We start from the raw sequence: 25,913 nt of genomic DNA, 5'->3' as shown, positions 1-25,913 counted from the left end.
GGGCAGTGTGGCGCATGGGTCCAACCCTCTGCCTGGACGGTAGGAGGGCCCCTGGGACCAGGAGAACAAGGTGAAGGGGCTGGTGGCGAGCTAGCCGAGGCAGCAAGCTGGCCAGAGTGCAGCACTCTGCTCTGGGACTTTGCCTGGCTGGTCCTTAGACAACTTACGCCTTTGGGCTTGGTTGGCTGAGCCAGGCCGGGCTGGCAGAGGGAGAGTTTGTGCCACAGCCAGGGAGGGTGTCAGTTCAGCCATAGCTTCATAAAGAAGCCAGAGTCCCAAGGGGTGTCCAGTCCTTTCCTCTGAATTCCTCCCCCTGAATTCCTGTCACTTCCCCTGCCTTGGAGGGCGGCTTCTCCCCTTGGTCTCTCTGTCCTCAGAGGAAACTTCCTGCTTCCTCCTCCCTCCACAAGCATGAGTGGGAGGGAAGAGGACGTGAGGCTCACCTGCCAGGGAGGGGCCTTTACAGCCTGTTCTGTGCAGTATAATCTGTGTCTGTCTGTCTATCTCCCACCTTCCTGCTCCCTGGGTCCTTGAGGAGGGAAGAGTCAGTTTCTTACCTTTGACCTGTTGTCCAGCCATAATGTGGCTTATCTAAAACTCTGAGAGGTGGGGCACCTAGCTCTCCAGTTCTTTTTTTTTTTTTTTTTTTATTTCAGTTCCCATATTATATAGTCCCAAGACACAGTGGCCAGGAACTGTGCAGAGACCTTACACAGAGGGGATTCTTACAACCTCCAGTTTTGGTGAGTAGCTGAGGACAAAAACGAGGTGTGTGGCCCCTGAGATGGATCCGTAGGCCCTGGGCACACCCTTTCCATAATCCCAGAGGGATTCCTAGGTGGAGAATGAGTTGAGAGTTGATCACCATGACGGGGGCAGGAGCAGAGAAGGGAACATGGGTGAGGGGTGAGCAGGTGCCTGCGTCAGCCAGAAGGGAATTAGGGGAAGGTAGCCAGGAAGCCTGTGGGGTGTGGTCTGGCCTCAGGAGGGTGGCAGAGGAGCCTGAAGAAAGGGGAAAAGATCTGAAAAGGAAGGAGAGGCAGAGTGACTGATGGAAGAGGAGAGAGTAGGAAGGATTTGGAGGGAAGAGAGCCTGAGGGCTGCAACGTGGTGGGGATCAAAGAGCTGCTGCTGATGAGAAATGAGGAGGGGCAGCCGTGTCAGGCTGGACTGGTGGTGGGCCTATGGAAGGTCCTGCAGGGCCGGCGAGTGGGGAGGCACAGGGGCCAAAAGTAGGCCAGGGAGAGGGTGAAGCAGAGAGTGGGTGGCGGGAGATGTCCCAGGTAAGGTTTTGGGATTCATTTGCTTTTAGCAAGTATGGGGGGATCCTTCAGAAGGTGACTGGAAACGGAGGAGATAGGACTTGGGGGTGGGGGGCTGTCCAGGATATCCAGCTGCAAGCCACTGTTTAAGTATAAAAGTAGGGTACTACCCTTTCTGTTTCCTTCTGAGACCAGTTTATCACCATCTTACTGGGAAACGGTGGGTAGGGGCACCCATCCAACTGCCTTCAGAACAGGAAGGGAGGGAGGCCCAGGAGTCAGAGCCAAGGGAAGAAGTCGTCTGTTGGGGTTGGTAACGTGAGGTCTGCACCCAAGCCCTTCATCTCTTCCTGGTTCCTCTGTTCATCAGCACTGGTAAGGTTTGGGGATGGTGGGCCTGCCTTCCCACCCATCAGGTCCCTCTGAGCAAGGGGCAACTCTGCTGTGGGAGACTCAGAAAACAGGTCTCACTTTCCTTTTGGGGCAATCGCCATTCCAGCTTTCCTCCAGAAGGGTTCTACCAGCCATGAGGAGAGTCTGGCATTTGTGATGATCATTCCATCTGTGTAGTAAATGCCACACCTTCTAGAAACAGGGAAGCCAAATCATTCCAAGTTCTGATTGGCCTAGAACTTTTGGATCGGCCAAAAATAGAAGATCAAAAAACCTGAACCAATATCCCCCTGCCCCCAAACTTCAATTGGCTTCCTATCCCCAGTTGGTCCAGGCACAATGCCCACGGTATTTGAGTCAATCTCAAGAGCTGTGGTTAAAGAGATAGACACCAGTGGAGAGACGATTGCCGTCAGAAGCCTCAGCGATGCTGACAAATTCCACTGCTCCTATCTGGTGAAGAAGAGGAGACGTTTCTTTGGATACCAGTATGACAAGACAAACCTCACCCTGAAGGACATCCTGGAGTGTGAAGTACCATTTGATATGGTGGTTCCTGAGTTGCAAGGTCAGTATGAGGTGGTGAGAGACTTTGCCCACTCCTACTCTACCCCTCTCTCAGGGCCCCATTGCTATCAACCAGGTCAGCCAGTCAAAGAAACCGTGGAATTTGTATGTACACATCCGTACACCTCAGCTTAAGAAATGTTCAAGAGAGCTGCATGGGGAGAAGGGAATAGGGGAAGTGTCAGTTTGTTTTTCTTGGAAACTATGCCTAAATATTCTTTTTTCCTATTTTTTCCCTTTGTAAATAATTCGCTTTTAAATTAGCTAAGGTCTTCTCATGTGTTTATAAAATTAATCATTTAAACGTATAAATAAACGGAAACAATTTGCTTAGTGGTTAAGAAAGGACTCAGGCTTTAGAACTGGGGGACATCGGACTTCAAAACCTGGCTCCGCCACACTTCTCAGCTGGGTAACCTCTGAACAAGTTGCTTTCTCTATGCTTGTTTCCTCATCTGTCAACTTGAGAAGACTGTTGCAAGAATCAAATGAGGTAAATTACGTAAATCATTTACCACTGTGCCTGCAAGAAGGAGCGTTCAATCAAAGTTCGCCCCAGACTTTCAGCTGGTGGCAGTTATTATTATTAGCCCTTCCTGTTCCCTGGGGATGGCGGTTGAATGGGAAGTTGCCGGTCAGCAGAACTCTGTAAGGGTTCAGAGGCCTTAGGAGAGAAGTCTGTCCCATTCCCCTGCTTCCAAGCTCAGCGGTTCCCAATTCTTGGGGTTTCTTGGGTTTCAGAAGCCCCAGGAGAGGTGTCAATGAACCTTCTCTTGGAGACTTTATTACGGCGTCTCACGCCTCATGGTGAGGAGTTTTACAACTCAGATATCTCTACCAAAATCCTTTTGGTTCTTCCCAAGAGATGGAAAAGAATTCTAACACCACCACTGTATAGTTACCTGCCACGTATGACTGTTATGTGATCCAGAACAGTACCCAGATTGCTCAGAGGTGGTGGGCTTTTCCGCAAGTGGAGTTTAGTTCAGCAAGCAAGCAGCTTTAGGAAAATTTCAGATTAACGTTTTTCAAAGACTCTGAGTCGATTTTCTGAAAATTGAGTTGCCAAGAGTCAATTTACTAAAAGCTAGTTCTCAAAAAAATAAGAATCAGGGACTTCCCTAGTGGTCCAGTAGATAGGACTCTGAACTTCCACTGCAGGGGGCACAGCTTCGAGCCCTTGTAGGGGAACGAAGGTCCTGTGTGCCGCTCAGTGTGGCCACCGCCCGTCAAAAAAAAATCAGACAAGTTCTTTGAAAAAAAAAAAACAAAACTTTAAAGCAGGACTAGGATGTTTTGCAATGATCATATTATTCTCCAGGGGCAGGGGCAAGTTTAATTATGGAAAATTGATGAGGTTAACTTCCTTTAAGGAAAATTCTATCTGTTTGTATAAAAGATTCAAAGACAGAGGTGAAACCAAACTTTAAAAAAATTCTTAAGAATGAGGTGAGCTGATCATTTAAATTGATTTTTAGCAATTTGACCTGCTTCTTTTTGAAACATTATTATTTTAAACTATTTGGTGTGGATGGTGTACATAGGTTTTTTAAAAATTAAAGTCCATTACCTGATGTGAAGAGCCAACTCATGGGAAAAGGCCCTGATGCTGGGAAAGACTGAAGGCAGGAGGAGAAGAGGGTGACATAGGATGAGATGGTTGGAAGGCATCACCGACTCGATGGACATGAGTTTGAGCAAGCTCCGGGAGATAGTGAAGGACAGGGAAGCCTGACGTGCTGTGGTCTATGGGGCCGCAAAGAGTCAGACAGGACTGAGTGACTGAACAGCAACAAAGTTATACTCAGATTTCTTTAGTTTTATTCAGATATCTTTGGTTTTCATCTAGTGTCCTTTTGCTGTTCCAGGATCCCATCCAGGACATCGTGTTACATTTAGCTGTCGCGTCTCCTTAGGCTCCTCTTGGCTGTGACAGCGCCTCAGACTTTCCTTGTTTTTAACGGCCTTGATGGTTTTGAGGAGTACTAGTCAGGCATATTATAGGATGCCTCTCTACTGAGATTTGTCTGATTTTTTTTGTCTCTTAGACCTAGGAAATGAGTTTGGGGGCCGGGGAAAAATTACAAAGGTAAAGTACTATTCTCACCACATCATGTCAAGGGTTTGCTGCTGTTGTTGCTTACCCACTGGGCTCCTCCATCCATGGGATTTCCAGGTAAGAATACTGGAGTAGATTGCCATTTCCTTTTCTAGGGGACCTTCCTGATTCTGGGATCAAACCTGCATCTGCTGCATTGCCGGAGGATTCTTTGCCACTGAGCCACCTGGGAAACCCTCATAACAAGGGTACATATTGTCAACAAGACTTATCACTATTGATATTGACCTTGGTCACCTGGCTGAGGTAGTACCTGTCAGGTCTCTCCATTGTCACGTTATTCTTCTGCACTGCCCCTCTCCATACTGTGTGGGCTCTGTTGCATGGCTTGTGGGATCTAGTTCCCCAGCCAGGGATCAAACCCGTACTCTCTGCAGTGGAAATATGGAGTCCTAACTATTGGACCAGGGAATCCTCCCATACTGTAGCCTTTGTGTGCATGAGGTTTGATTTTTCTTTCTTTCTGATAAAGTACACCAAATTTTACGTTACTCAAGAAACAAATGGGCCCTGAGACATTAGCATCACACACACAGGACTGATTTCAGGCATTGTTTCTAGGTCTGGCATGTTTCCACCAGTTTCAAAATGCATTTTCTTCTCTAGAAATCCAGGCCCACCCCTAAAATGCAGCAGTAGATGCTCTCCTGCCTCTGTAGGCTCAGAACGGGAAGGTCTGAGAGAAAGGCACTCAGCTTGGCAGCATCTCCACACACTCACCACTAACTCTGGGGCAGCAACAGACTCGGACTCCAGGCCCTTATGCAAGGCCTTATGTAAGGCTGGGCAGAGTCCATGTCCCTGGGCAACTTTCCAGAGTTGCCTTACTTTACACCTGTTCAGGTCACACAAACACACAGAGTGAACTCTGCTTAATTTTTATTTCCCAAAGGTTGTGTTCATTCCCTCAGTCGTGTCCAACTCTTTGTGACCCCATGGTCTATAGCCCTCCTGGCTCCTCTGTCCATTATTCTCCAGGGAAGAATACTGGAGTGAGTTGCCATTTCCTACTCCAGGGGATCTTCCCGACCCAGGGATTGAACCTGAGTTTCTTATTGTCTCCTCTATTGGCAGGTGGGTTCTTTACCACTACCGCCAGCTGGGAAGCCAGGTGGTCAGGGGCTCCTGATTCTTTCGCTTTACTTTTCTTTGTTTCATTTCAGCCTCTCAAATGGTTTAATAGGACTAGCTCACATTTATTGAGCATTTAGCAGTGTGTTAAGTGCTTAGCTGCATGATTTAATCTCCTCAAGCACTGGAAGTAGGTACTATGAATATTCTCCTTGTATAGATGAGGAAACAGATTCAGAGGTAAAGTGACTCACCCAAGGTCATTTGGTAAGACTGTGGCAGAGTGGGCTCCAACCATGGTAACTTCCAGGGAGAACAGCATTGGCTGGAGAACCATGGCTGGAAGACTTGCTCAGAAGAGAAGAGGATCATGAGGGGAGCCCAGGATGGGGCGCATCAGCAAGGATCTTCTAGAGAGAGAGTTTTGGGTCAGCCTCAGTGAAAATAACGACATTGTGACCTTACCTTTCTCTTTCCAGGTCAAGGTGATAACTTTGAAATTCTGGACGTCGTAGACTCAAAGGGAAGTTTGGCAGTGAAATTTCACCCCCAAATGACATTTAAAATAGCATTCCACATTTTCCAGGAGAAGAATATCAAGTTAGAAAAGAGCGAGATACCCCAGGAATTCCTGGATTCCCTTAAGAACAAGTGAGGCTGGAGGTGGGCAGTAAGGGGGAAGAAGAGAGGGAGAAGCCCATATTTTGGGGCACCTAGGCCATCGGAGGTGGGGAGCCCTGGCTGGTGCTGCCTCCCACTCCCTACTCCCAGTACCCCTCGCCCCTGCAACCCAGTCCTTACTCAAGCATGCCCTCCTCTTCTCCAGCCTTTGCAAGCCTTCTCATTCGTCCAGAACCAGCCTCCAGGAGCCCTTCTTCTGAGGTCCCCAATTCACTTACTTTCCTGCTGTTCTCCAGGGTAACTGATGACTCTGACTTGGCGTAAACTGGGTGGTTTCGAGACCACTCTCCTGTTTTCTTAAACCGTGTTGCCCAAATCTTCATTTTGTGCTTGTTTCACTTTGCTTTGTGGCAAGTCAGTGGTTTCCATGTACCTGTCCCTCACTGCAATAAGAACAACCTGTTACCAGGGACCGTCTTTACTAACCTCTCTGTTTATCCCCAGCACATGGTAAGTACTCAAGAAGAGAGATGAGGTGAAGCACAGTGAAATCAAAGCACCCCGGTTGAACATTTCCTGCACAGGAAGTGCCATCACCCCACCCCACCAGGGTTGCACCCATCAAGTGCTACAGACATTCTAATAGCTGAGGGCATGGTCCTTCCAAGGGACTCCACCAGCCTTCCCCCTCAGCAGTTATGTTGTGGCTGGTATTGGTGTCTTCTCCCCTAGCTGGAATTGTTGGAAAGTGTGGATGGTTCAGGGAAAGGGGCCCCTCTGTTTTCCCGGGCTAGCCCTCCCCCAGCAGGGTGGATGCCTTTTGTTTCCCCTTTTTAATTAAGAACTGAAAGGCTTACAGTGAAATTGTACTGGTCCTTTGACCTGCTCCTACCACCACAGTCTTGCTGGGGAGGGGCCTTTGCTGAGGGAACTCTTTTTTTTCTAGAATGCATTGTTTCTAGGGTGAGGCTATGTTGAGTGTATAAATAGAGTTGTGTGGGAGCAGGTAGGTGAAGGAAGGTCACCAGAGGCAAGGATGTACATAGGTCTTTTGACTGCAAATACCAGGAGTTCCATCAGGCTGTTTTAAGTCACAAAATGAATTTCCTTGTGTGTTGGTCGCTCAGTCATGTCTGACTGCGACTCCATGGATTGTAGCCTGCCAGGCTGCTCTGTCCATGGGATTTCCCAGGCAAGAATACTGGAGTGGGTTGCCATTTCCTTCTCCAGAGGATCTTCCTGACCCAGGGATTGAACCCAGGTCTTGTGCATTGCAGGTGGATGCTTTACCCTCTGAGCTACTAGGGAAGCCCACGAATTCCCTTATGGAATCAGAAATGGCACATGGACCCCAAAGGTGGACAATGCGCAACCAGGTCCCAGAGACCCATGTAGGGAGCTGGGACCGCTTCTGAGAGAAGGGGCTGCTGTGGACTGGGCACATGCCCATCTCAGTGCTGTGAGAAGGGCACAAGCTTGGGACTTACACAGACCGGGGTTTGAATCCCAGCTCTGTGCTTATTTGCTGTGTGACCTTGGACCATTCGTGACCTGTCTCTAAGCCTCAGTTTCACATGAAAAACAGATGCAAGCCTGCCGATATCATAGGGATGTGGAGAGGATTAAGTGAAATGAGGTGTGAAGTATTTCACTGTGCTGGCATACTCTAATCTTCCAGAGATGCTAGTGGGTTCCCTTCTCACTTTGCACCCCCTTCCCCCTCCATGGTGGGTTAAGTGAACTCTGACAGGGGTTCCACGTTCCTTGGTTTTCCGGCCTCGGGAGCACTTACTCTCAAATAGAGAGTAACTGGTGGGGAGGGAGAAATGTGCCTAGGAGGTGGGGCCCCACTCATTCCCCCTTTACTCCCTCCAGGAAGCTGAAGAAGGAACTGCCTCCTTCATTCCAATCAATCCAGGCGAAGAGAGAAGACCTGTATCTAGTGACAGAAACTCTGAAGACAAAAAGGACTGAAACCCTGAAATATGAAACGCAGTTTGGTTTTCAGATCCTGTTGAAAATGTTTGGTTTCCAATGTAAACACAAGGTTAGGATCTCTGGAGACAGGGACTGTGGGCGAGCCAGCTTGGCTCACACACTGCAGGTCAAGGGCTGCCAGCCCAGATACCAGGCTCCTCATCTCTTCCTCTAGATTTTTCTGAGCAGTCTTGCCTGCTCCTTGGCCTTCTTACAACTTCTCTTCTTGCCCCAGGAGAGTATATAGCATCACACAGTCTCCCCTTTGACTCTCTGGCAATGCTCTGTTTTCATTTGCTTCATAGCGCTTCCCATGGCTCATAATTACACCGGTATTTCTTGCTTGTTCCTTGTCTTCCTCCCATTTTAGGAGGCAGGACAACAGGAGCCATGATGCCTGGAACAAAACAGGCATGTTTTGTCCTCCATAAATTTTTTTTTTGGCCACACCATGTGGCTTGTGGAAATTTAGTTCCCCAAGCAAGGATCGATCCCAGGCCCCTGGCAGTGAAAGTGTTGGGTCCTAGCCACTGGACAGCCAGGGATTTCCCCATAAATATTTGTTGAGTGAAATGGAAATGAAGTCAGACATGGATTCAAATATCAACTCTGCTATTGTGAAATGGGCTCATCTGCTGACCCTCTCAGAGCCTCGGTTCTCTCATCTGTAAATTGAGGGTAATAATGTCTACCTCCTGGGATTGTTTGGGAGATCAGGCACGGTAAGTCTGTCAGGAACTGAGGGGTCAATCTACATTGCTCCTTTTTCCTAGCACCAAAAGGAAGTGACCATCACCCCTGAGAAGGTCCTGGCCTATCGGGTAAAGCAGCTTGTCTTCCCCAGCGCGGAGAGGATGGGTAAGCTAGGCCTGGTAGGGTTGGGGGGTGGGGTAGGGGAGCTGAACACATGAAGAAGGTGGGGGTCAGTTCAACTGGGGTTTGTGTCAGTCTATAGGGGTCCTGGTGGCCTGGATGGTGGGAGGAAGTTTCAGGGATTGGGAAGAAGGATGGAAGGTGTTGTTGCTTAATCACTAAGTCATGTCCAGCTTTTTTTAACAACCCCATGGATTGTAGCCTGCCAGGCTCCTCTGTCCATGGGATTTCCCTGGCAGGAATACTGGAGTGGTTTGCCATTTCCTTCTCCAGGGATCTTCCCAACAGGGATCGAACCTGTGTCTCCGGCATTGGCAAGCAGATTCTTTACTGCTGAGCCACCTGGGAAACCCAATTCTTCCCTAGAGGTGTTAGCTCCTGTCTCTCTCCCAGAATTTATTTTTCCTGTTGGGTGGGGTGGGAAGACTGGGGAGATATTAGAGAGAGGAACTTAGAACTGGACTTTCTAACAACTGATCTCTCTTTCTATCTAAAAACTGGTTTAGATATTTGTTTCTTGGACAAAACCAGATCCTTTCCAGAAGGTGAGTGACTGGGCCTCCTGTTCATCATTCTAGAATGGGCAAGGATACTGGGTTTAAAAAGAGGATAGCAAATGACCTGGAATTATAGAGTCATCAGTGCTGAGAATGTAACAGGATGCACTCAAGTTTGAGCCACGGTGAGGGCAGGAGGAAAATCTGCCTGTTGGAGAAGTAGGTTGGATTGCATGCTGGCCTAGGGTTTCCAGGTTCCGCCAACTCTGACCTGCTCTGTGTAGGTCAGTGGGCTGGATCCTGGGTTCACAGTCCTTACTGAAGGCCTATTGGCTTACAGAGCACAGTTGAATTGCCTGGCCCGTTCTCACACAGCACCATGAGCACTGGACTAGGAGTCAGACAGTCTCAGGGTCTTGTCCTGGCTCTCCCGCTCACTAGGCCTACAGCCCCCAGACTCATGGTTGTACTAACCTTAAAATGAACTAGGACTAGACCAGGAGACCTGTATGATTCTGTGTGTGGCTTCCTCTGGCCTTTGAGTCTTTCCCTGAATCCCATAAGGGTTGTACTGCCTAAGATCCCTTGTGAAGGAGTGGAGCGAGGTATGGCTTCCTCTGGCCTTTCAGTCTTTCCCTGAATCCCATAAGGGTTGTACTGCCTAAGATCCCTTGTGAAGGAGTGGAGCGAGGTCTAGGTGGAGTAGAACACTCAAGAGAAATTACTGAAAGTTGTAGAAGCTGCACGTTCAGTTCTGGCAAGGTCTTACTAGCTCAAGTGAGATTCTCCATCACAGAAGAGTCCAGTTCCTGCCGTCACCCACATTTTCTGAGTGGCTAAGGGCATGGTGCTTCTCTCTGGACTTCCCTTTCTCCTTCAATCATCTTAGGCATATGCCTATGGCTGCCTATCTCTGAGTGTAGGAAGGGGTCTGTAAATATAGTACTTTGTCATTTATACACCATGATGAGGACGCAGGCTCCCCAGCATAGGCAGTGAGGGCTCAGAGTCTAGAATTGAGAACCCCCACCAGTGGGACAAGAATGTCCATGGGGTGGGCTGGGGTGGAGGTGACCTGAGGACTCACTGAGATTATTCTTCCTCTCTTTGCAGAGAAAGATGGCGGTTCATCTTGGTTGGGTAAGGATGGGGAGGCCAGCTATGTTCAGGGTAGCTGCACTCCTCACCTTTGAGCCCTCTGGCCCCAAGGAATGCAGCTTAAGTGGGACAGCTGAGTGTGTGTGTGTGCGTGTGTGTGAGGCAAGAATGTTGGGAGGAGAAGGGTAGTGCGTGTTCAGTCGCTTTAGTCATGTCCAACTCTGTGTGACTGTAGCCTGCCAGTCTCTTCTGTCCATGGGATTCTCCAGGCAAGAATACTGACTTGGGTTGCCATGCCCTGGAGAAGGGTAGGGCAGTGCCAAAAGTAGGTTTCCACTTTAGAGGTTGCATCTGTCTCCTCTGAACACTGATTCTCACTGGTACACAGATATCACCTGAGGGAAATGTTGAAAGTAGTGATAACTGAGTTCCACCTCTGGAAATTCTGATTTAGCTGATCTGGGGGTGGGGCCTGGTCTGGGCACTGGGAGTTTTAATTACTCTGCAGGGGATTCTTATGCACAGTCAAGACTGAGAACCACTGTTCTAACTTCCTCTAAATCCTCATTACTCCTATTGTGGTCCAAAGCTTGCACTTTGAATGGCAAGAACTACATAAGCTTTGATTTCCTGGCGGTGGAGAAGAACCCGGGGTTGGTACTAGACTGAAGGTGAGCTGGGAGGTGGAAGTGGGGTCAGCAGAAGGCAGTGATGGTGGGTGTCTATCTGCTTCATGTTAACAGAAAAAGACTAGAAGAAGGGAAGTTACAGAGAGGTGGTCTCCAGAAGAAAGATAGATCAAGAATGGGGTCTGGGGGGCCTTGGTAATGGAGCTTTCTAGGCTGGAGGGATTGGGTTCTTAATTTCTGCCTCTACAGGGAAGTCCTTGAATTTGGAGAATTTCCGAAGCATAAAAGAGAGGGTTCAGGACATGGTGCGAGTCCTCCAGGATCTCACTCCGGAGGAGCAAAAAGAGGCGCTAAACTGCTTCACTAAGTGCCTCAGCAGTGAAGAAGAGCTGCAGGATCTAGAGCAAAGAGTAAGAGGCCCAAGGAAGAAGAGGGCAGAGAGAGGGAGGGACGAGTGGGGAGACATCTACTCTGATGGGACTGGGCTCCTCTCTCCCGTCTCCTGGTCCTAGGTGTCTGAGGTCCAGTGCTCCGGGGAGCTACAGATGAACAGCCCAGCGAATTCTCTCATAAGCAGTCTTTTCAACGCTGCTGGGGTCTTGATAGAGGCACGCGCAGAAACCATTTGGGATGTCCTGGATGCCCTGATGGGTGAGGAGGGGCTTGGATATAAGCTGGCGTGGAGGACATGCTGAGCAGAGGGACCTGTGGGGAGTCAACTCTTGGGAGGAAGGGGGTATCACTGCCTTTTACATTTTTGGGGGCACAGACTTCACACTTCACAAACCAGCCATCTTCCGCAGGCCAGGGATGGAGGGACTGCTTCCTCTTTCCCCATGGTGCAGTCTCCGACCTCCTGCAGGCTAAAAGGAAAGCAGAAACCCAGTGGGAATTACCCCCGTCTAGCCACGCTGGGGTTCTCTGGAACCTCCTGTGATGCTTGTCCTGGGTCTGATCAGACAGCGAAGCCCTGTCCCACTGTGTGCCCTGCCTCTCTGCTGACCACCCCCTCTCTTGTCTCCAGAGCTGTCTGAGTACCGGCAGTTTGTTGCTGAGGTCCTAGATAAGGGGGAACTGCGCCCTGTGAAGGATGAGGTAAGACAGCTGAGCACCCAGGTCCTAGTGGAAGTGACTGCGCATGCTCTCAAGGGACCCAGAAACCTCAATGACCAGTCCCTTCCTACTTCATAGTCCACTGCCAGCTCACGTCTATGCAGCTGGTTTGTGGCAATTCCCTGGACATGTAGTTTTCAGGACAATTCAGGATGGGGTCTTTAGGCTCTGTTGTTTGCCTGGGGGCAAGAGAGGGGGTGGGAAGCTACTAGATCCAGGAGGGCAATTGGCCCCATGTTGATGCATCAGCAGTGTCTCTTACCATTTGGGAGTATGAGGCTCCCCAGGCTCTGCAGGAAAGTATGCCATGGTGGATTACAGCCTCTGCTATGGACTCAGGACTAAGGGGTATGGCCACATAGTTGCCATTTTTGGTATATTTCCTTGTTCTCAGCTTTTATAGTATGGTGGGTTTCCTTTCAGGTGGAGTCCATCCTGGAGGAGAACCGGTGTGAGGGGCCCCTAGATGTGAGCTGTGATCCTGAGGCATGGACTCTCTGTGCCCTGTATGTTGTTGTCTCCATCCTGTTGCAGCTTAGTGAGAAGCCCACCTCTGTGTCTTCCTGAGCATTCTCCCCACCAGCCTCTGAGTGCTCTCCTCCCCAGTCCGTCCTCATCATCGCTAATCTCAATCACCAGAATGATGTCTTTAAAACGAGCTGCTATTCTTTGATACATCCCATTCACTACGATACTGTCCAAAAATCAGCTAGATTGTAGGCATGAACTTCTGATTAAAAGTGGGAGACTAATCATATTAATTACCTCTCTCTCTCTTCAAATTTCACTAAATGACAATAAAGTGATGGAAATGATAGAAACCCACAAGGAATAAAGAGAATTAGGCAGCTGATAAGGGATTTCAACACATCTTTGGAAGCGATTAAAGGAGTGGTAAGCTAGGAGCCTCGCGACTGAGGAGTGTGGAGGAGTATAGGAGGAGCCTGCTGGTTTTCATCATAAGCCTTTTAGTTCTAGTTAATATTTTTCAAGACAATAATTAAAAGAAATATGTACTTGTTGTAAAGCATTTCAGATATTGCTCAAAGTCAAAGGTAAATGTACCCTGTGATCTCCCTTCTCTCTTTAATATAACCACTATGCACATTTTAGGGTATGTGAACATTTTTTTCTGTTGGGCAGTTTTAAAAATGGTAACTTAAACAAACTAGGATGAGATGGCATACATCTGGTTTGAATCTGTCTTTTGAACTATTTATTTTTACATTTACATTTGTAAAAATATTATATGCAACAGGAATTCTTATAAGTGCTATTGGAGTGTAGCTTGGTCCACTAATTTGGAAAACTTTAACAATATCTACTAAAGCTAAACATATGCCTATGACTCAGCAGCTCCACTTCCTTGGCATATACTCAAGAGAAATGAGTGCCCATGTTCACCAAAATACTTGCATGTATAAAAACATCAAAATAAGGGCACTAAGCTGCAAACTATTCAAATGCCCAGTGCCATTAGGATGGATACATATATTGGGCTATACTCATGCAATAGAAGAGAACAAATTACTGCTACATGTAACAACATGGATGGCTCTCACAGACAGAATGCTGAGCAAATGAAGTCAGCACAAAAATGCACATTTGTGTTTGGGTCCTCTGAGAAGTAGGTGCCAAAATGGAAGCAGATATGCAAGAGACTTATTAGGGGAAAAGCTCATGAAGAATAAAGGGGGAGGGAACAGGAATAGATACGGCAAAACTTCAGATCACATGATCTAAAACCTGTGAAAGGAGAGGAGGAGGGAGAGACTGAGTAGGAAGAGTCTCAGACGACAGCACAGTCTGAGGGTCTCTGCCAAGCCAACCAGAGCAAAAGCAGTCTGCCAGAGGGCTCCCCATCAGGCAGGAGGGCCAGGCGCTGGGACCCCATGCTCAGCTTTCGGCAGAAAGCCGCTCAGGAGAGGCTCAGGAGGCAGATCTATAGTAGGGTGGGTTAGAGGTCCTTCATCAAGCTGCTTCCTACAACAGGTTCTCCTAAAGAAAATCCGGGTGGTGCCCTCTGTGAGACTGTATGATTCCATTTATATGATGCTCAAGAACAGACAAAACAATGGTGGTAGAAGTCAAAATAGTGATTATCTTAGTGGGGACGTTATTGCCTGGGAAGGGGCATGAGGGAATCTTCTTGAGTGCTGGAAATATATCCAGATTCACTGAGCCAACATTTAAGATCAGGATATGTTAATGGAAGTGTATTACACATCAATAAGAAAGGCTTGAAAAAGTACATATTATATAGCTCCATGTAAATGCGGTGAAAACAACCCAAACTACATGGTGGTGGAAGAAGTCACCACAGTGGTGGCCTTGGGGGGTGCAGTATGTCTGGGAAGGGGCAGTACTGACAAGCTCTTCTGGAGCACTGGACATATTTTATATCTTGATCTGGATAGTGGCTACATGGATGTGTAACCACGTTTACATGTGTAAACATTTATTAAGCTAAACACAAGATCTGCACACTTTACTGTGAATTATTATCTCAATAAAAACTTAAAAAATATAATGAAAACACGAGAACAGATTTGAGCAGTTCAGAGGAATATAAACAAATGAAGTAAAAGTTTGCTCTCAAACCCCTTAACCCTATCACCTGGTCTCACTTCCTTGTGATAGCCATGTTAATAATTTTAGTGTTTATTACAACTAAAAATGACATTCTTGTATTTATTCTTGATTTATTAATTTTGAAAGAAAGTGAAAGTGTTAGTTGCTCAGTTGTGTCTGACTCTTTGAGACCCCATGGACTATATGTAGTCTGCCAGGCTCCTCTGTCCATGGAATTCTCCAGGCAAGAAAACTGGAGTGAGTTGCCATTCCCTTCTCCAAGAGATCTTCCTTACCCAGGGATCCAACCCACGTCTCCTGCATTACAGGCAGATTGTTTATCATCTGAGCCATGGGTAGTATCTATTGATTACCCAGGATTAAGGATGAATGTTGTGAAAAAACAGACACTGAACAAGAAGTTCAAAGTAGGAAAGTGTTATAAAAAATACAGGGTACTATGAGAGTGTTTAATAAAAGGTAACAGGGTGGTCCCATCTTACCTCTGACAGTCTTTTTCCCTTTTCCTTAAATGCTGATTCTAGCCATGCCAAACTATTGGTCTTCAATTTGAATATGACATGCACTTTTACAATGCTGTGATTTTTTTAATACAGGTTGCATTCTTCCTCTGCCTGGATTACCTTCACCTACCATATCCACTTCTTAAGCTAAGGCTTAAATATCTCTTTTTCAGTATTTATCCCAGTTTCCCAAAGATTTTGGTTACTTCTTCCTCTGATTGACCCAGAGCATGTTGAATACATTTCTACTAAGGCCTCATTATACCATACTGAAATTATTAACACATATGTCTGTTCCACTGATGTGAAAGCTTCTGGAGAACAGGCTTTACTTTAAATTTTACTTTTCTTTACTGAAAAAGTGAAAAGTGAAAGTCACTCAGTCGTGTCCGACTCTTTGCGACCTCATGGACTATACAGTCCATGGAGTTCTCCAGGTCAGAATACTGGAGTTGGTAGCTCTTTCCTTCTCCAGGGGATCTTCCCAACCCAGGGATTGAACCCAGGTCTTTAACAGCTAAGCCACCAAGGAAACCCAAGAATATTGGAGTGGGTAGCCTATCCCTTCTCCAGGGGATCTTCCCAACCCAGGAATCAACCCGGGTTTCCTGCATCGCAGGTGGGTTCTTTACCAGCTGAGCCACTTTACTAGGGCCCTTTTCAAAAGTGCCTTTGAGTTGGGGGAAGTTTGGGAGACACATTCAGAATTTCATGAGGCTGTCTCAACCAGTTGTCATTAAGATTTTTTTTTCCGTCCTCTTAGAGTGCAAGCAAGGGACTACTTGCCTAAGGGAGATTAAACTAACCCAGAAATCTGAGGTTCATATTTGATCTGCTGATTTTTCTCCTTTTCATCTCACATTTCTGATTCCAGAATGAAACTCAATACATTAATTGCTAAGTCTGTAAGGAATTTCCTGCTCCAGAAGCTGAAACTGGGGAAGGGGATGGTTTTGAAATGCGGACAGTTAGAACAGTCATTATTTGAGCTTGGAGGGATGTGAGAGATTCCACTAACTCTTACTCATTCTTCTGAACTCTTAGCTCAAGCAGTATCCACTTCTGACAGTTTCAACATCTCTCCAATCTGAGCTAGAGACCCTGTTGGGAAGGAAACCATTTTGGAAAAATGCAAGTTTAGCCACCTTAGGATAGATAGAGTTGGATGTCAACATGTCTTGGAGAAGAGGGAAAACTACCTTGCAGGTAACAAATTGAGGAATTTATTGATTTTGCTCCTAAGATGGAGGAGAGGAACATTGAAAGGAGAGAATGGAGCTAAGGAGAAGCACAAGAAAGGCAGAAAGAGACTGAGACTAGATGAAATAATAAAAACTTCTCGATGTGGAATAGGTGAAAAACACTCAAGAATGGTGATGCCAATCTTGTTTCTGGTAGTGTCAAGCTAGGTTATTTATTATCCTGGTAAATATATGGTTACATCTAAATGAGCAGTAATTATATACAGAAATAATAAAACCATTAATAGCATCTTTTAATGTTAAATACAGGATAATAATAATAAAATAATATAATAAATTTAAAGTGTTCTAAAGGGTTTTATCTTATTTGGGAAAAGAGAAAAGATATTGTTTACTTTTAGACTTTGATGATATTGTGTGTATTCTATAATTTTTAAGGTAACCATCAAAAGACTAGGGAACAGATGAGTGGAGGGAAAAAAGCAGAGTGATAAAAAGATTATCAACAAAAAGAATACATGAAACAAGAGAAAATGAAACCTTAAACAGGTGAAACAAAAAACCCAAAAGAAAATGGTGGAATGAAATCCAAATGTATTAGAAATTACATGTATACAGGGCTAAATGATGCAGCGACAATGTAATATTGTCAGAATGGATAAATTTATCTACTTACAGTTTGTAAGACATCTAAATAACATACAGATATATAATATTGAAAATAAAGTGGTGGGAAAACATTAGCTTTGTAAATACTAGCCAAGAAGAAACTGGTATAGTTACATTAATATTAGGCAAAATAAACTTGAGGCATTAAGCATTATTAGTGTCAAAGAAGGCCACTTCACAATGATAAAAATTTCAATTTACCAAGAAGATACAACAATTTTGAATTGCTATGTACATAATATAATCTCAAAATATAGAAAACAAACATTGACAGACAACAAAATAGTCAAGTACAAAACTACTGTGAAGATTTTAACACTCCTCTTAGTAATTTATAGAATAAGCAGCTAAAATGTCAGTAATACAGATGATTTGAACAACATAATTAACAAACTTGATCTGATGGACATATTTAGGAAGCTATACCCAACAATAACTGAAGAATAAAACTTTTAGCAATAAAAGTATACATATCAAACTTGTAAGGTGACTTCCCTGGTGGCCCAGGGGTTGAGAGTCCCCCTGCAAGTACAAGGGACATCAACTGGATCCCCAGTCCAGGAACTAAGATCCTACATGCTCTGGGGCAACTAAGCCTGTGCGCCACAACTATTAAGCTGGCGCTCTAGAGCCCTCAAACCGCAACCACTGAGCTTGCAGGCCACAACTGTTGCAGTCCATGTGCCCGACAGCCTGTGGCCTGCAACAAGAGAAGTCACGACAATAAGAAGCCCAAGCACCACAACTAGAGAAAGCCCAAGTGCAGCAGTAAAGACCCAGGGCAGCTAAAAAAAACCCCAAACTTGTAAGATTAGCTAAAGGTGATATTTTAGAGAACAGAATATGTATGTATAACCTTAATTGTTTGTGTGAAAGAAGAAAAGCTTAAAAGAAAAAAAGAGTTAAGTATCTATGTCAAGGAGCTAAAAAAATATATTAGCAAAATAAATCCAAATAAATGGAAGGAAAGAAAATAAAGGGCACACCAAATATAAAGTAGTAAATAAATAATAAAGAGGTTCAATAAAGACAGATATTGGATCTTTGAAATCAGTAATAAAATAGACAAACCTCTGAGAAGAGTGATAAAAAGAAAAAGGGAGAAAGAGCACCTATAATCAATTTCAAAAATGAAAAGGAGACAGTACTATAGATGTTATGTGTGTGTCAGTCGCTCAATCATGTCTGACTCTTTGCGACCCCATCCCTGTCCAACAGGCTCCTCTGCCCATGGAATTCTCCAGGCAAGAATACTGAAGTGAGTTGCCGTTCCCTTCTCCAGGGGATCTTCCCAACCCAGGGATTGAACCTGGGTCTTCTGCATTGCAGCAGATTCTTTACCATCTGAGCCACCAGGGAAGCCCACTATAGATGCTACAGGCATTAAACAGATAAAAGGATATTAGAACAACATTGTGCCAATAAATTTAAGATTTTAGATTAAATAAGAACTATCCTAGAAAGGTATAACTGCTAAAACTAACCCAAGAAGAAATAGAAAATATGAAAAATCCTATAACTACAAAGGACATTATGTCAACAGTAAAATATCTTCTCACAAAAAATTCTAAGTCCAGATGGTTTCTCCAGTAAATTCAATGAAGTATTCAAGAATAAAGAATTCCAACATTATACACACTCTTCCAGATAATTAAAAGAGAGGCAACACTTTCCAAATTGTTTACAATGCTAGCAAAATCTAACAAGAACAAGAGAAAGAAAAATGCAGGCCAGTCTCACACATAAACTTAGATGCAAAAATAGAAAATGAATAGCAAACCAAATCAAGAAATAAAAAAAATAAGACTACATTAAGACTAAGTTAGGTTTGTCTAGGACTTCAAGGTTAGCTTAACAGTAAGAAATCAATTTATGTAATTCATCACATTAAAAGTTTAGGAAGAAAGATGACATGACCACCTCAATAGATACAGAAAAAGCACTTGATAAAATTCAATTTTCATTCTTGATAAAAATGCCTAAAATGCACCTGGAGATTATCATACAAAGTGAAGTCAGACAAAGACAAATATCATATACTACCACTTACATGTGGATTCTAAAAAAATGATTCAAATGAAATAATTTACAATACACTCACACACATAGGAAATAAATTTATGGTTACCAAAGGAGGAAAGAGTGGGGGAGGATAAATCAGGAGTTTGGGATTAGGAGTAGCTACATACTACTGTATATAAAACAAATAAACAACAAGGACCTACTGTATAGCACAGGGAACTATAGTCAGTGTTTTGTAATAGCCTATAGTGGGAAAGAACCTGTAAAGAGTAGATATGTATTTCTGGAATGTATATAACTGAACCACTTTCCTGTATATCTGAAACTAATACAATACTGCATACCAACTAGACTTCAATACAGGGCTGTTTGCTTTACCACCATTTACTATCCCTCATAGTGGACTCTGAAATATGACACAAGTGAACTATCTACGAAACATTCATGGACACAGAGGACGGGCTGGTGGCTGCCAAGGCGGAGGAAGGGATAGGAGAGGGATGGGTTGGGAGTTTGGGATTAGCAGATGCAAACTGTTATATAGAGAATGGATGAGCGGTCCTACTATATAGCATAGGGCACTATATTCAATATCAATATATTCAATATATTGATTTCAATATATTCAATTCAATATATTCAATATCCTGTGATAAACCATAATAGGAAAGCATATGAAAAATGATGTACATATGTGTGTATAATATATATATATATATATATATATATATATATATATATATATCACTGAATCACTTTGCTGTATACCAGAAACTAATACAACACTAAGTCAACTATACTTGAATAAAATTTTTTAAAAGTTGTTTTGGAGGAAAAAAGTGCATTAAAAATTCCTACTAGAAAAACAAGAATAAAAGAGATGTCTTTAATCTGATACACATATTATAAAACACCTACAGTAAATATCTTATTTAATGGAGTGAAATGTTGTAAGTTTTCTCTCTCAATCAGAAGCAAGACAAGGATGCCTACTGCCACTGCCTTTATCGATTTGACACTACATAGATGGTCTAGCAAGTATAGGAAGCCAAAAGAGAAACAAAATATGTAAGGTTACTGTTTTAAAAAGAAAATTGTATTACTTGCAGATGATCTAATTTGTATATAGTAAGTCCAAAAGAGTCTGTGGCTGCTGCTGCTGCTAAGTCGCTTCAGTCGTGTCCAACTCTGTGCGACCCCATAGACTGCAGCCTACCAGGCTCCTCCATCCATGGGATTTTCCGGGCAACAGTACTGGAGTGGGGTGCCTTTGCCTTCTCCCCAAAAAGAATCTAGAGATTATTAAAAGGAGTAAGATAATTTAGTAATTTGCTAAAACATATATAAACCAATTGTATTTTTATATATATCAGCAACAAAAGACATGAAATTTAAAAATACCAATTATAATAGCACCAAAAATGTGAAATACCTAGGAATATATCTAACAAAAAGCCTGAAAGACACATTAAGTTATAAACTCTTATTGAGAGACCTAGGAGACTTAAAGATGGAATACTATGTTGAAGAGTTAGAAGCCACTATATTGCAAAAATGTGAAATCTTCCCAAATAATTTATGGATTCAATGCGATCTCAACAAAAATCCCAACATTTCTGTGCATATAACTTAATAAGTTATCCACTTCCACTTATATGGAAGTGCAAAGAGGCACAAATAGCCATGATACTCTTGAAGAACAAGATGGAAAAACTTGCTCTACCAGATAAAAATTGTAATATTTTGGTGTAGCATTAGAGCTGCTGCTGCTGCTGCTAAGTCGCTTCAGTCATGTCCAACTCTGTGCAACCCCATAGACAGCAGCCCAACAGGCTCCCCCGTCCCTGGGATTCTCCAGGCAAGAACACTGGAGTGGGTTGCCATTTCCTTCTCCAATGCATGAAAGTGAAAAGTGAAAGTGAAGTTGCTCAGTCATGTCCAACTCTTCGAGACCCCATGGACTGCAGCCTACCAGGCTCCTCCGTCCATGGGATTTTCCAGGCAAGAGTACTGGAGTGGGGTGCCATCGCCTTCTCCAAGCATTAGAGCAGGGAGAGACAAATAGAAAAATAGAAGAGACATCTCAGACATTCTCATGCATAAACGGACACGTGCTATATGAGAGAGGTATCATTGCAGAGCACTGGGGAATGGCTAGATTTTTCAGTAAGTGGTGTCAGTACAATTGAGTAACCACATAGATAAAAAATTATAAATGATGCCTAGCACACATCATATATAAAATTAATTCCAGTTAGAATTTAGATCTAAATGTGAATTTAGATAAATAGATCTAAATAGAGTTTAGATCTAAGGCAAGTCTATATTAACATTAAAAACACTTGTTCAAGGGCATTCCCTGGCAGTCCAACGGTTAGGACTCTGCACTTTGACTGCCAGTGGCGCAGATTCAATCCCTGGTCAAGGAATTAAGATCCCACAAGTTGAGCTGTGCAGCACAGCCAAAAATACATAAATAAATAAATAAAAACCCCAAACAAAACAAAAACATTTGTTTATCAAAAGATATCATAAAGAGGTGAAAAGACAAACTATAGCATGGAGAAGATATTTAAAACATGTAACTTACAAAATAATAAGATCCAGTATAAGGAGCTTGTACCAATCAATAAAAAAGACGACTCAATACAAAGAGAGTCAAAAGTGTTCTAAAGAATATTTGGAAAAAGAATCCTAATGGCTAACAAACATGAAATGATGATTAACCTGATTAGTAATCAGAAAACTTAAATTAAAACCTCCAGGAGATACTATTACTCAATTACCAGTCTGGAAAAGGATTAAAGGTCTCACAATACCAAATGTTGGTAAGTATCTGAAACAATGAGAACTTCCATATACTACCATTGGGAAGATAAATTAGTACAAACTCTTTGAATAGCAGTTCATCATTACAAATGGAACACTGACGTACCCTATAACCCCAAAATTTGACTGCTAGGTATAAACTCTAGAAAAACTTGTGAACATATGCATCACATGGTATATAAAGAATTTTACTTAGTAGGATGTTGTAACAGTCAAAACAGAAACAACTTTAGTGTTCCCCAACAATAGAATGGATAAAAACACTGTGGTATATTTATATAATGGCAGAGTACATCATGAGAAACGCTGGGTTGGAAGAAGCACAAGCTGGAATCAAGATTGTCGGGAGAAATATCAATAACCTTAGATATGCAGATGACACCACCCTTATGGCAGAAAGTGAAGAGGAGCTAAAAAGTCTCTTGATGAAAGTGAAAGTGAAGAGTGAAAAAGTTGGCTTAAAGCTCAACATTCAGAAAATGAAGATCATGGCATCCGGTCCCATCACTTCATGGGAAATAGATGGGGAAACAGTGGAAACAGTGTCAGACTTTATTTTTCTGGGCTCCAAAATCACTGCAGATGGTGATTGCAGCCATGAAATTAAAAGACACTTACTCCTTGGAAGGAAAGTTATGACCAACCTAGATAGTATATTGAAAAGCAGAGACATTACTTTGTCAACAAAGGTCCATCTAGTCAAGGCTATGGTTTTTCCAGTGGTCATGTATGGATGTGAGAGTTGGACTGTGAAGAAAGCTGAGCGCCAAAGAATTGATGCTTTTGAACTGTGGTATTGGAGAAGACTCTTAAGAGTCCCATGGACTGCAAGGAGATCCAACCAGTCCATTCTAAAGGAGATCGGTCCTGGGTATTCATTGGAAGGACTGATGCTGAAGCTGAAACTCCAATACTTTGGCCACCTGATGCAAAAAGCTGACTCACTGGAAAAGACCCTGATGCTGGGAAAGATTGAAGGCAGGAGAAGGGGACGACAGAGGATGAGCTGGTTGGATGGCATCACCGACTCTATGGACATGAGTTTGAGCGAACTCTGGGAGGGAGATGGTGAAGGACAGGGAAGCCTGGCATGCTGCAGTCCATAGTGTCACAAACAATCGGACACAACTGAGTGACTGAACAACAATAATGCAAATTATGGTGAAAGCTCTAGATTCCTAGCTGTGTAGAATTACTTCATTGTTTATCACCGGCCCACAAAGGAGGAGTGACTGAGCAACAACCACCACCACAAAGCTAATACAGAGCCTTAAAACTGTTGGTGTTTTATGGTCTACATAGCTCTTTCATATAAATGATAAGATTACATAAAGTTATATTTTAAGAGGGGTTGAGCCTAGTATTAATTAGTTTCCCTACATTAGGGATGAGAAAATGGTCTTTGCCAAGATAGAAAATGATCGAGTCAGGACTAGAATCAGAAAGCCAGGGTCTTTCAAATTGTAGACTGCAGACATCTTTCTCACTTGCTTTCTGTCACTCAAGGGAGACATAGTTTGCAAGATGCTTTGGACATTGGACATTAGACTTCATCAGCTGGGCCATAAGAAAGAAGAGGGAGGCAGACACACACACCTCCATCCTCAGTTTAGTCTTTCCTCTGCATTTAAAAATTTGTTGACTTTCTTCTGCTTGAGTCACATTCCAGATAACTTCCACAGAAATGAGGTAGGGTCCAGGAGCCTAAATTAGAGCTCTCCAGCCCAAGTTTTGTGCTTAAAGCCACTTTCTTTTCTTTTTGCTTTCCAATTTCCTTACCATCTTTGTTTTCCAAATACCTTCACTGTGGTCTATTTGTTTACAGATTCTGATACTAGGTATCAATGTGTTACCCTGGGATGACCCAAAGTGATAGTACTGTATCTGTTTATCCAAACTTCAACTCACATATCTAGCAGTCTTCAAAATAAGCACTGCCACTCAGCAACCATACTTTGGCACCAATCATGTTTCTGCAACCTTAGGGTCCTTCAGACCTACATAATTCATTACTGTGCAAGAGCTGCAGCAGTTATATTTGTGATAGTTACAATCTCTGGCCCAGTGAGAAATACAAAAATTCTTTCCTTGGCTACTTAATTTTCAATTCTGAGGAATGGGTTATTGGTGAAATAATAAGCCTGCTGTGATAGAAAATAACTTCTACTCTAGGCCACTGACATCTGCACAAACCTGGTAGTGATATGTTTTCCCCCATTATTGTAACTTAAAAATTAATGTTTCTTGAGATCAGGTTTTGCTTTTGACTATTAAACTATTTCTACTCATAGAGGTAATCATACTAATCTGTCAGTTTATCTATGTTCTTCCTTTCAAGGGAATGAAGAAGCTTCTGAAACTGAAGGAGGAAATCAAGAAGTGCCTGAGAAACATTTATCAGACGCATGAACTATGGGGTAAGGGAAGCCTGCTAACGGTGAACAAAGTTAAGAAGCAAATACAGCAGCAACCTAAAGAGTACAGGGGCCCTGGAGGATGTAAAGCAAAATATAAAAGAGAAAATTGCTTTCTGGCTTAGAAAAAAAAAGAAATTCTCAAACTCAAGAGCAGTGCCTACACACTGCAGGATTTTCTAAGGAGAGGAAGGAAAAGCCAAACTGAGCTGACATCGAAAAGCAGCAGGTTGTTCCCTTGACAGGCCCCTGCGGCACGTGCAGTGTCTCCACTGGCCACATCCTGCGGTGCACGGTGGCCAGCAGCTTCACCAACCCTTCTTCCTTGTGTGGTTTTGTAGCAGAGTCTTTAGGGTTCTCCACATCTTACTATCCAAGTCCTTGTTATTCTAATCCCGTTATGGTTAACAGTTCTTTATATTAAAATTTCCCTGTTCAAATTGCTTCATGTTTTCTGTCTCCTGATTGGACCTGACTGACACACATACCTACAATGTTAACACTAACAAAAAATAACCCTAATACTAAAACACAGATAATGGTATCATAAGGAAAACTGCAGACTAATATGTCTCATTAAATAAATGCAAAAATCCACAATAGAATATTAGCAAATCAAATCCAACAATGTATAAAATAACTGTACATTATGACTGAAAATTGATGCTTTTGAACTGTGGTGTTGGAGAAGACTCTTGAGAGTCCTTGGACTGCAGGAGATCAAACCAGTCCATCCTAAAGGAAATCAGTCCTGAATATTCATTGAAAGGACTGATGCTGAAGCTGAAAGTCCAATACTTTGGCCACCTGATGCAAAGAACTGACTCACTGGAAAACATCCTGATGCTGGGAAAGATTGAAGGCAGGAGGAGAAGGGGACGACAGAGGATGAGATGGTTGGATGGCATCACTGACTCAACGGACAAGAGTTTGAGTGAACTCCGGGAGTTGGGTGATGGGCAGGGAGGCCTGGTGTGCTGCAGTCCATGGGTTTGAAAAGAGTCAGACACGACTGAACGTTGAACTGAAGCGATGACTAAAAACGGTTTATTCTGAATACAGAAGAATAGTTCCAACATTTGAAAATCAATTTATCTATCAATATCAACAGACTAAAGATGGAAATATCATATATCAATCAAACAGAGGACTAGAGAACTTCCTCAACTTAACAAAGAACATCTATTAAAAAAAAAAAAACTATACCTAACATCACATGTAATAGTGAGAAACTGGATGCTTTCTCTCAAAGATTAGAAACAAGACAAGGATGTGCCCACTCACTGTTACTATTCAATGTCATACTGGAAGTGCTAGCTAATACAGTAAGATTAGATAAGGAAGTAATAGATATACAGATTGGAAGGAAGAAATAAAACTGTTTTGTTTGCCGATGACACGGTTGTCTAAGTAGAATATCTCAAAGAAACTACAAAAAACCTGGAATTAATAGCAATTAGAG

The 25,913-nt window shown here is 43.5% G+C and overlaps 1 protein-coding gene across 7 annotated transcripts; it reads left to right on the top strand.

The window, feature by feature from the left end:
* The first annotated feature begins 17 nt into the window (after nucleotides 1-17).
* GSDMB (gasdermin B) lies at nucleotides 18-24,894 on the top strand. Of its 7 annotated transcripts, none has more exons than XM_061391656.1 (12): nucleotides 18-743; nucleotides 1,981-2,223; nucleotides 4,437-4,529; nucleotides 5,892-6,063; nucleotides 7,909-8,080; nucleotides 8,784-8,868; nucleotides 9,390-9,428; nucleotides 10,494-10,520; nucleotides 11,357-11,517; nucleotides 11,620-11,758; nucleotides 12,132-12,202; nucleotides 24,376-24,894. In XM_061391656.1, exons 2-12 carry the CDS (start codon nucleotides 1,995-1,997, stop codon nucleotides 24,574-24,576), a joined length of 1,389 nt encoding a protein of 462 aa, XP_061247640.1. In that variant the 5' UTR covers nucleotides 18-743; nucleotides 1,981-1,994; the 3' UTR covers nucleotides 24,577-24,894. The 7 variants fall into 7 exon arrangements, with proteins under 7 accessions (XP_061247640.1, XP_061247638.1, XP_061247643.1 ...); XM_061391654.1 differs by having other exon boundaries at nucleotides 18-1,637; XM_061391653.1 differs by having other exon boundaries at nucleotides 20-743; nucleotides 1,458-2,223.
* Nucleotides 24,895-25,913: the final 1,019 nt, after the last annotated feature.

The sequence above is a fragment of the Bos javanicus genome, chromosome 19 (genome assembly GCF_032452875.1).
Source record: "Bos javanicus breed banteng chromosome 19, ARS-OSU_banteng_1.0, whole genome shotgun sequence".
Lineage (NCBI taxonomy): Eukaryota > Metazoa > Chordata > Mammalia > Artiodactyla > Bovidae > Bos > Bos javanicus.
Note: the sequence above shows the minus strand (reverse complement) of the source record. Positions and strands in the feature narration are given on the sequence as shown.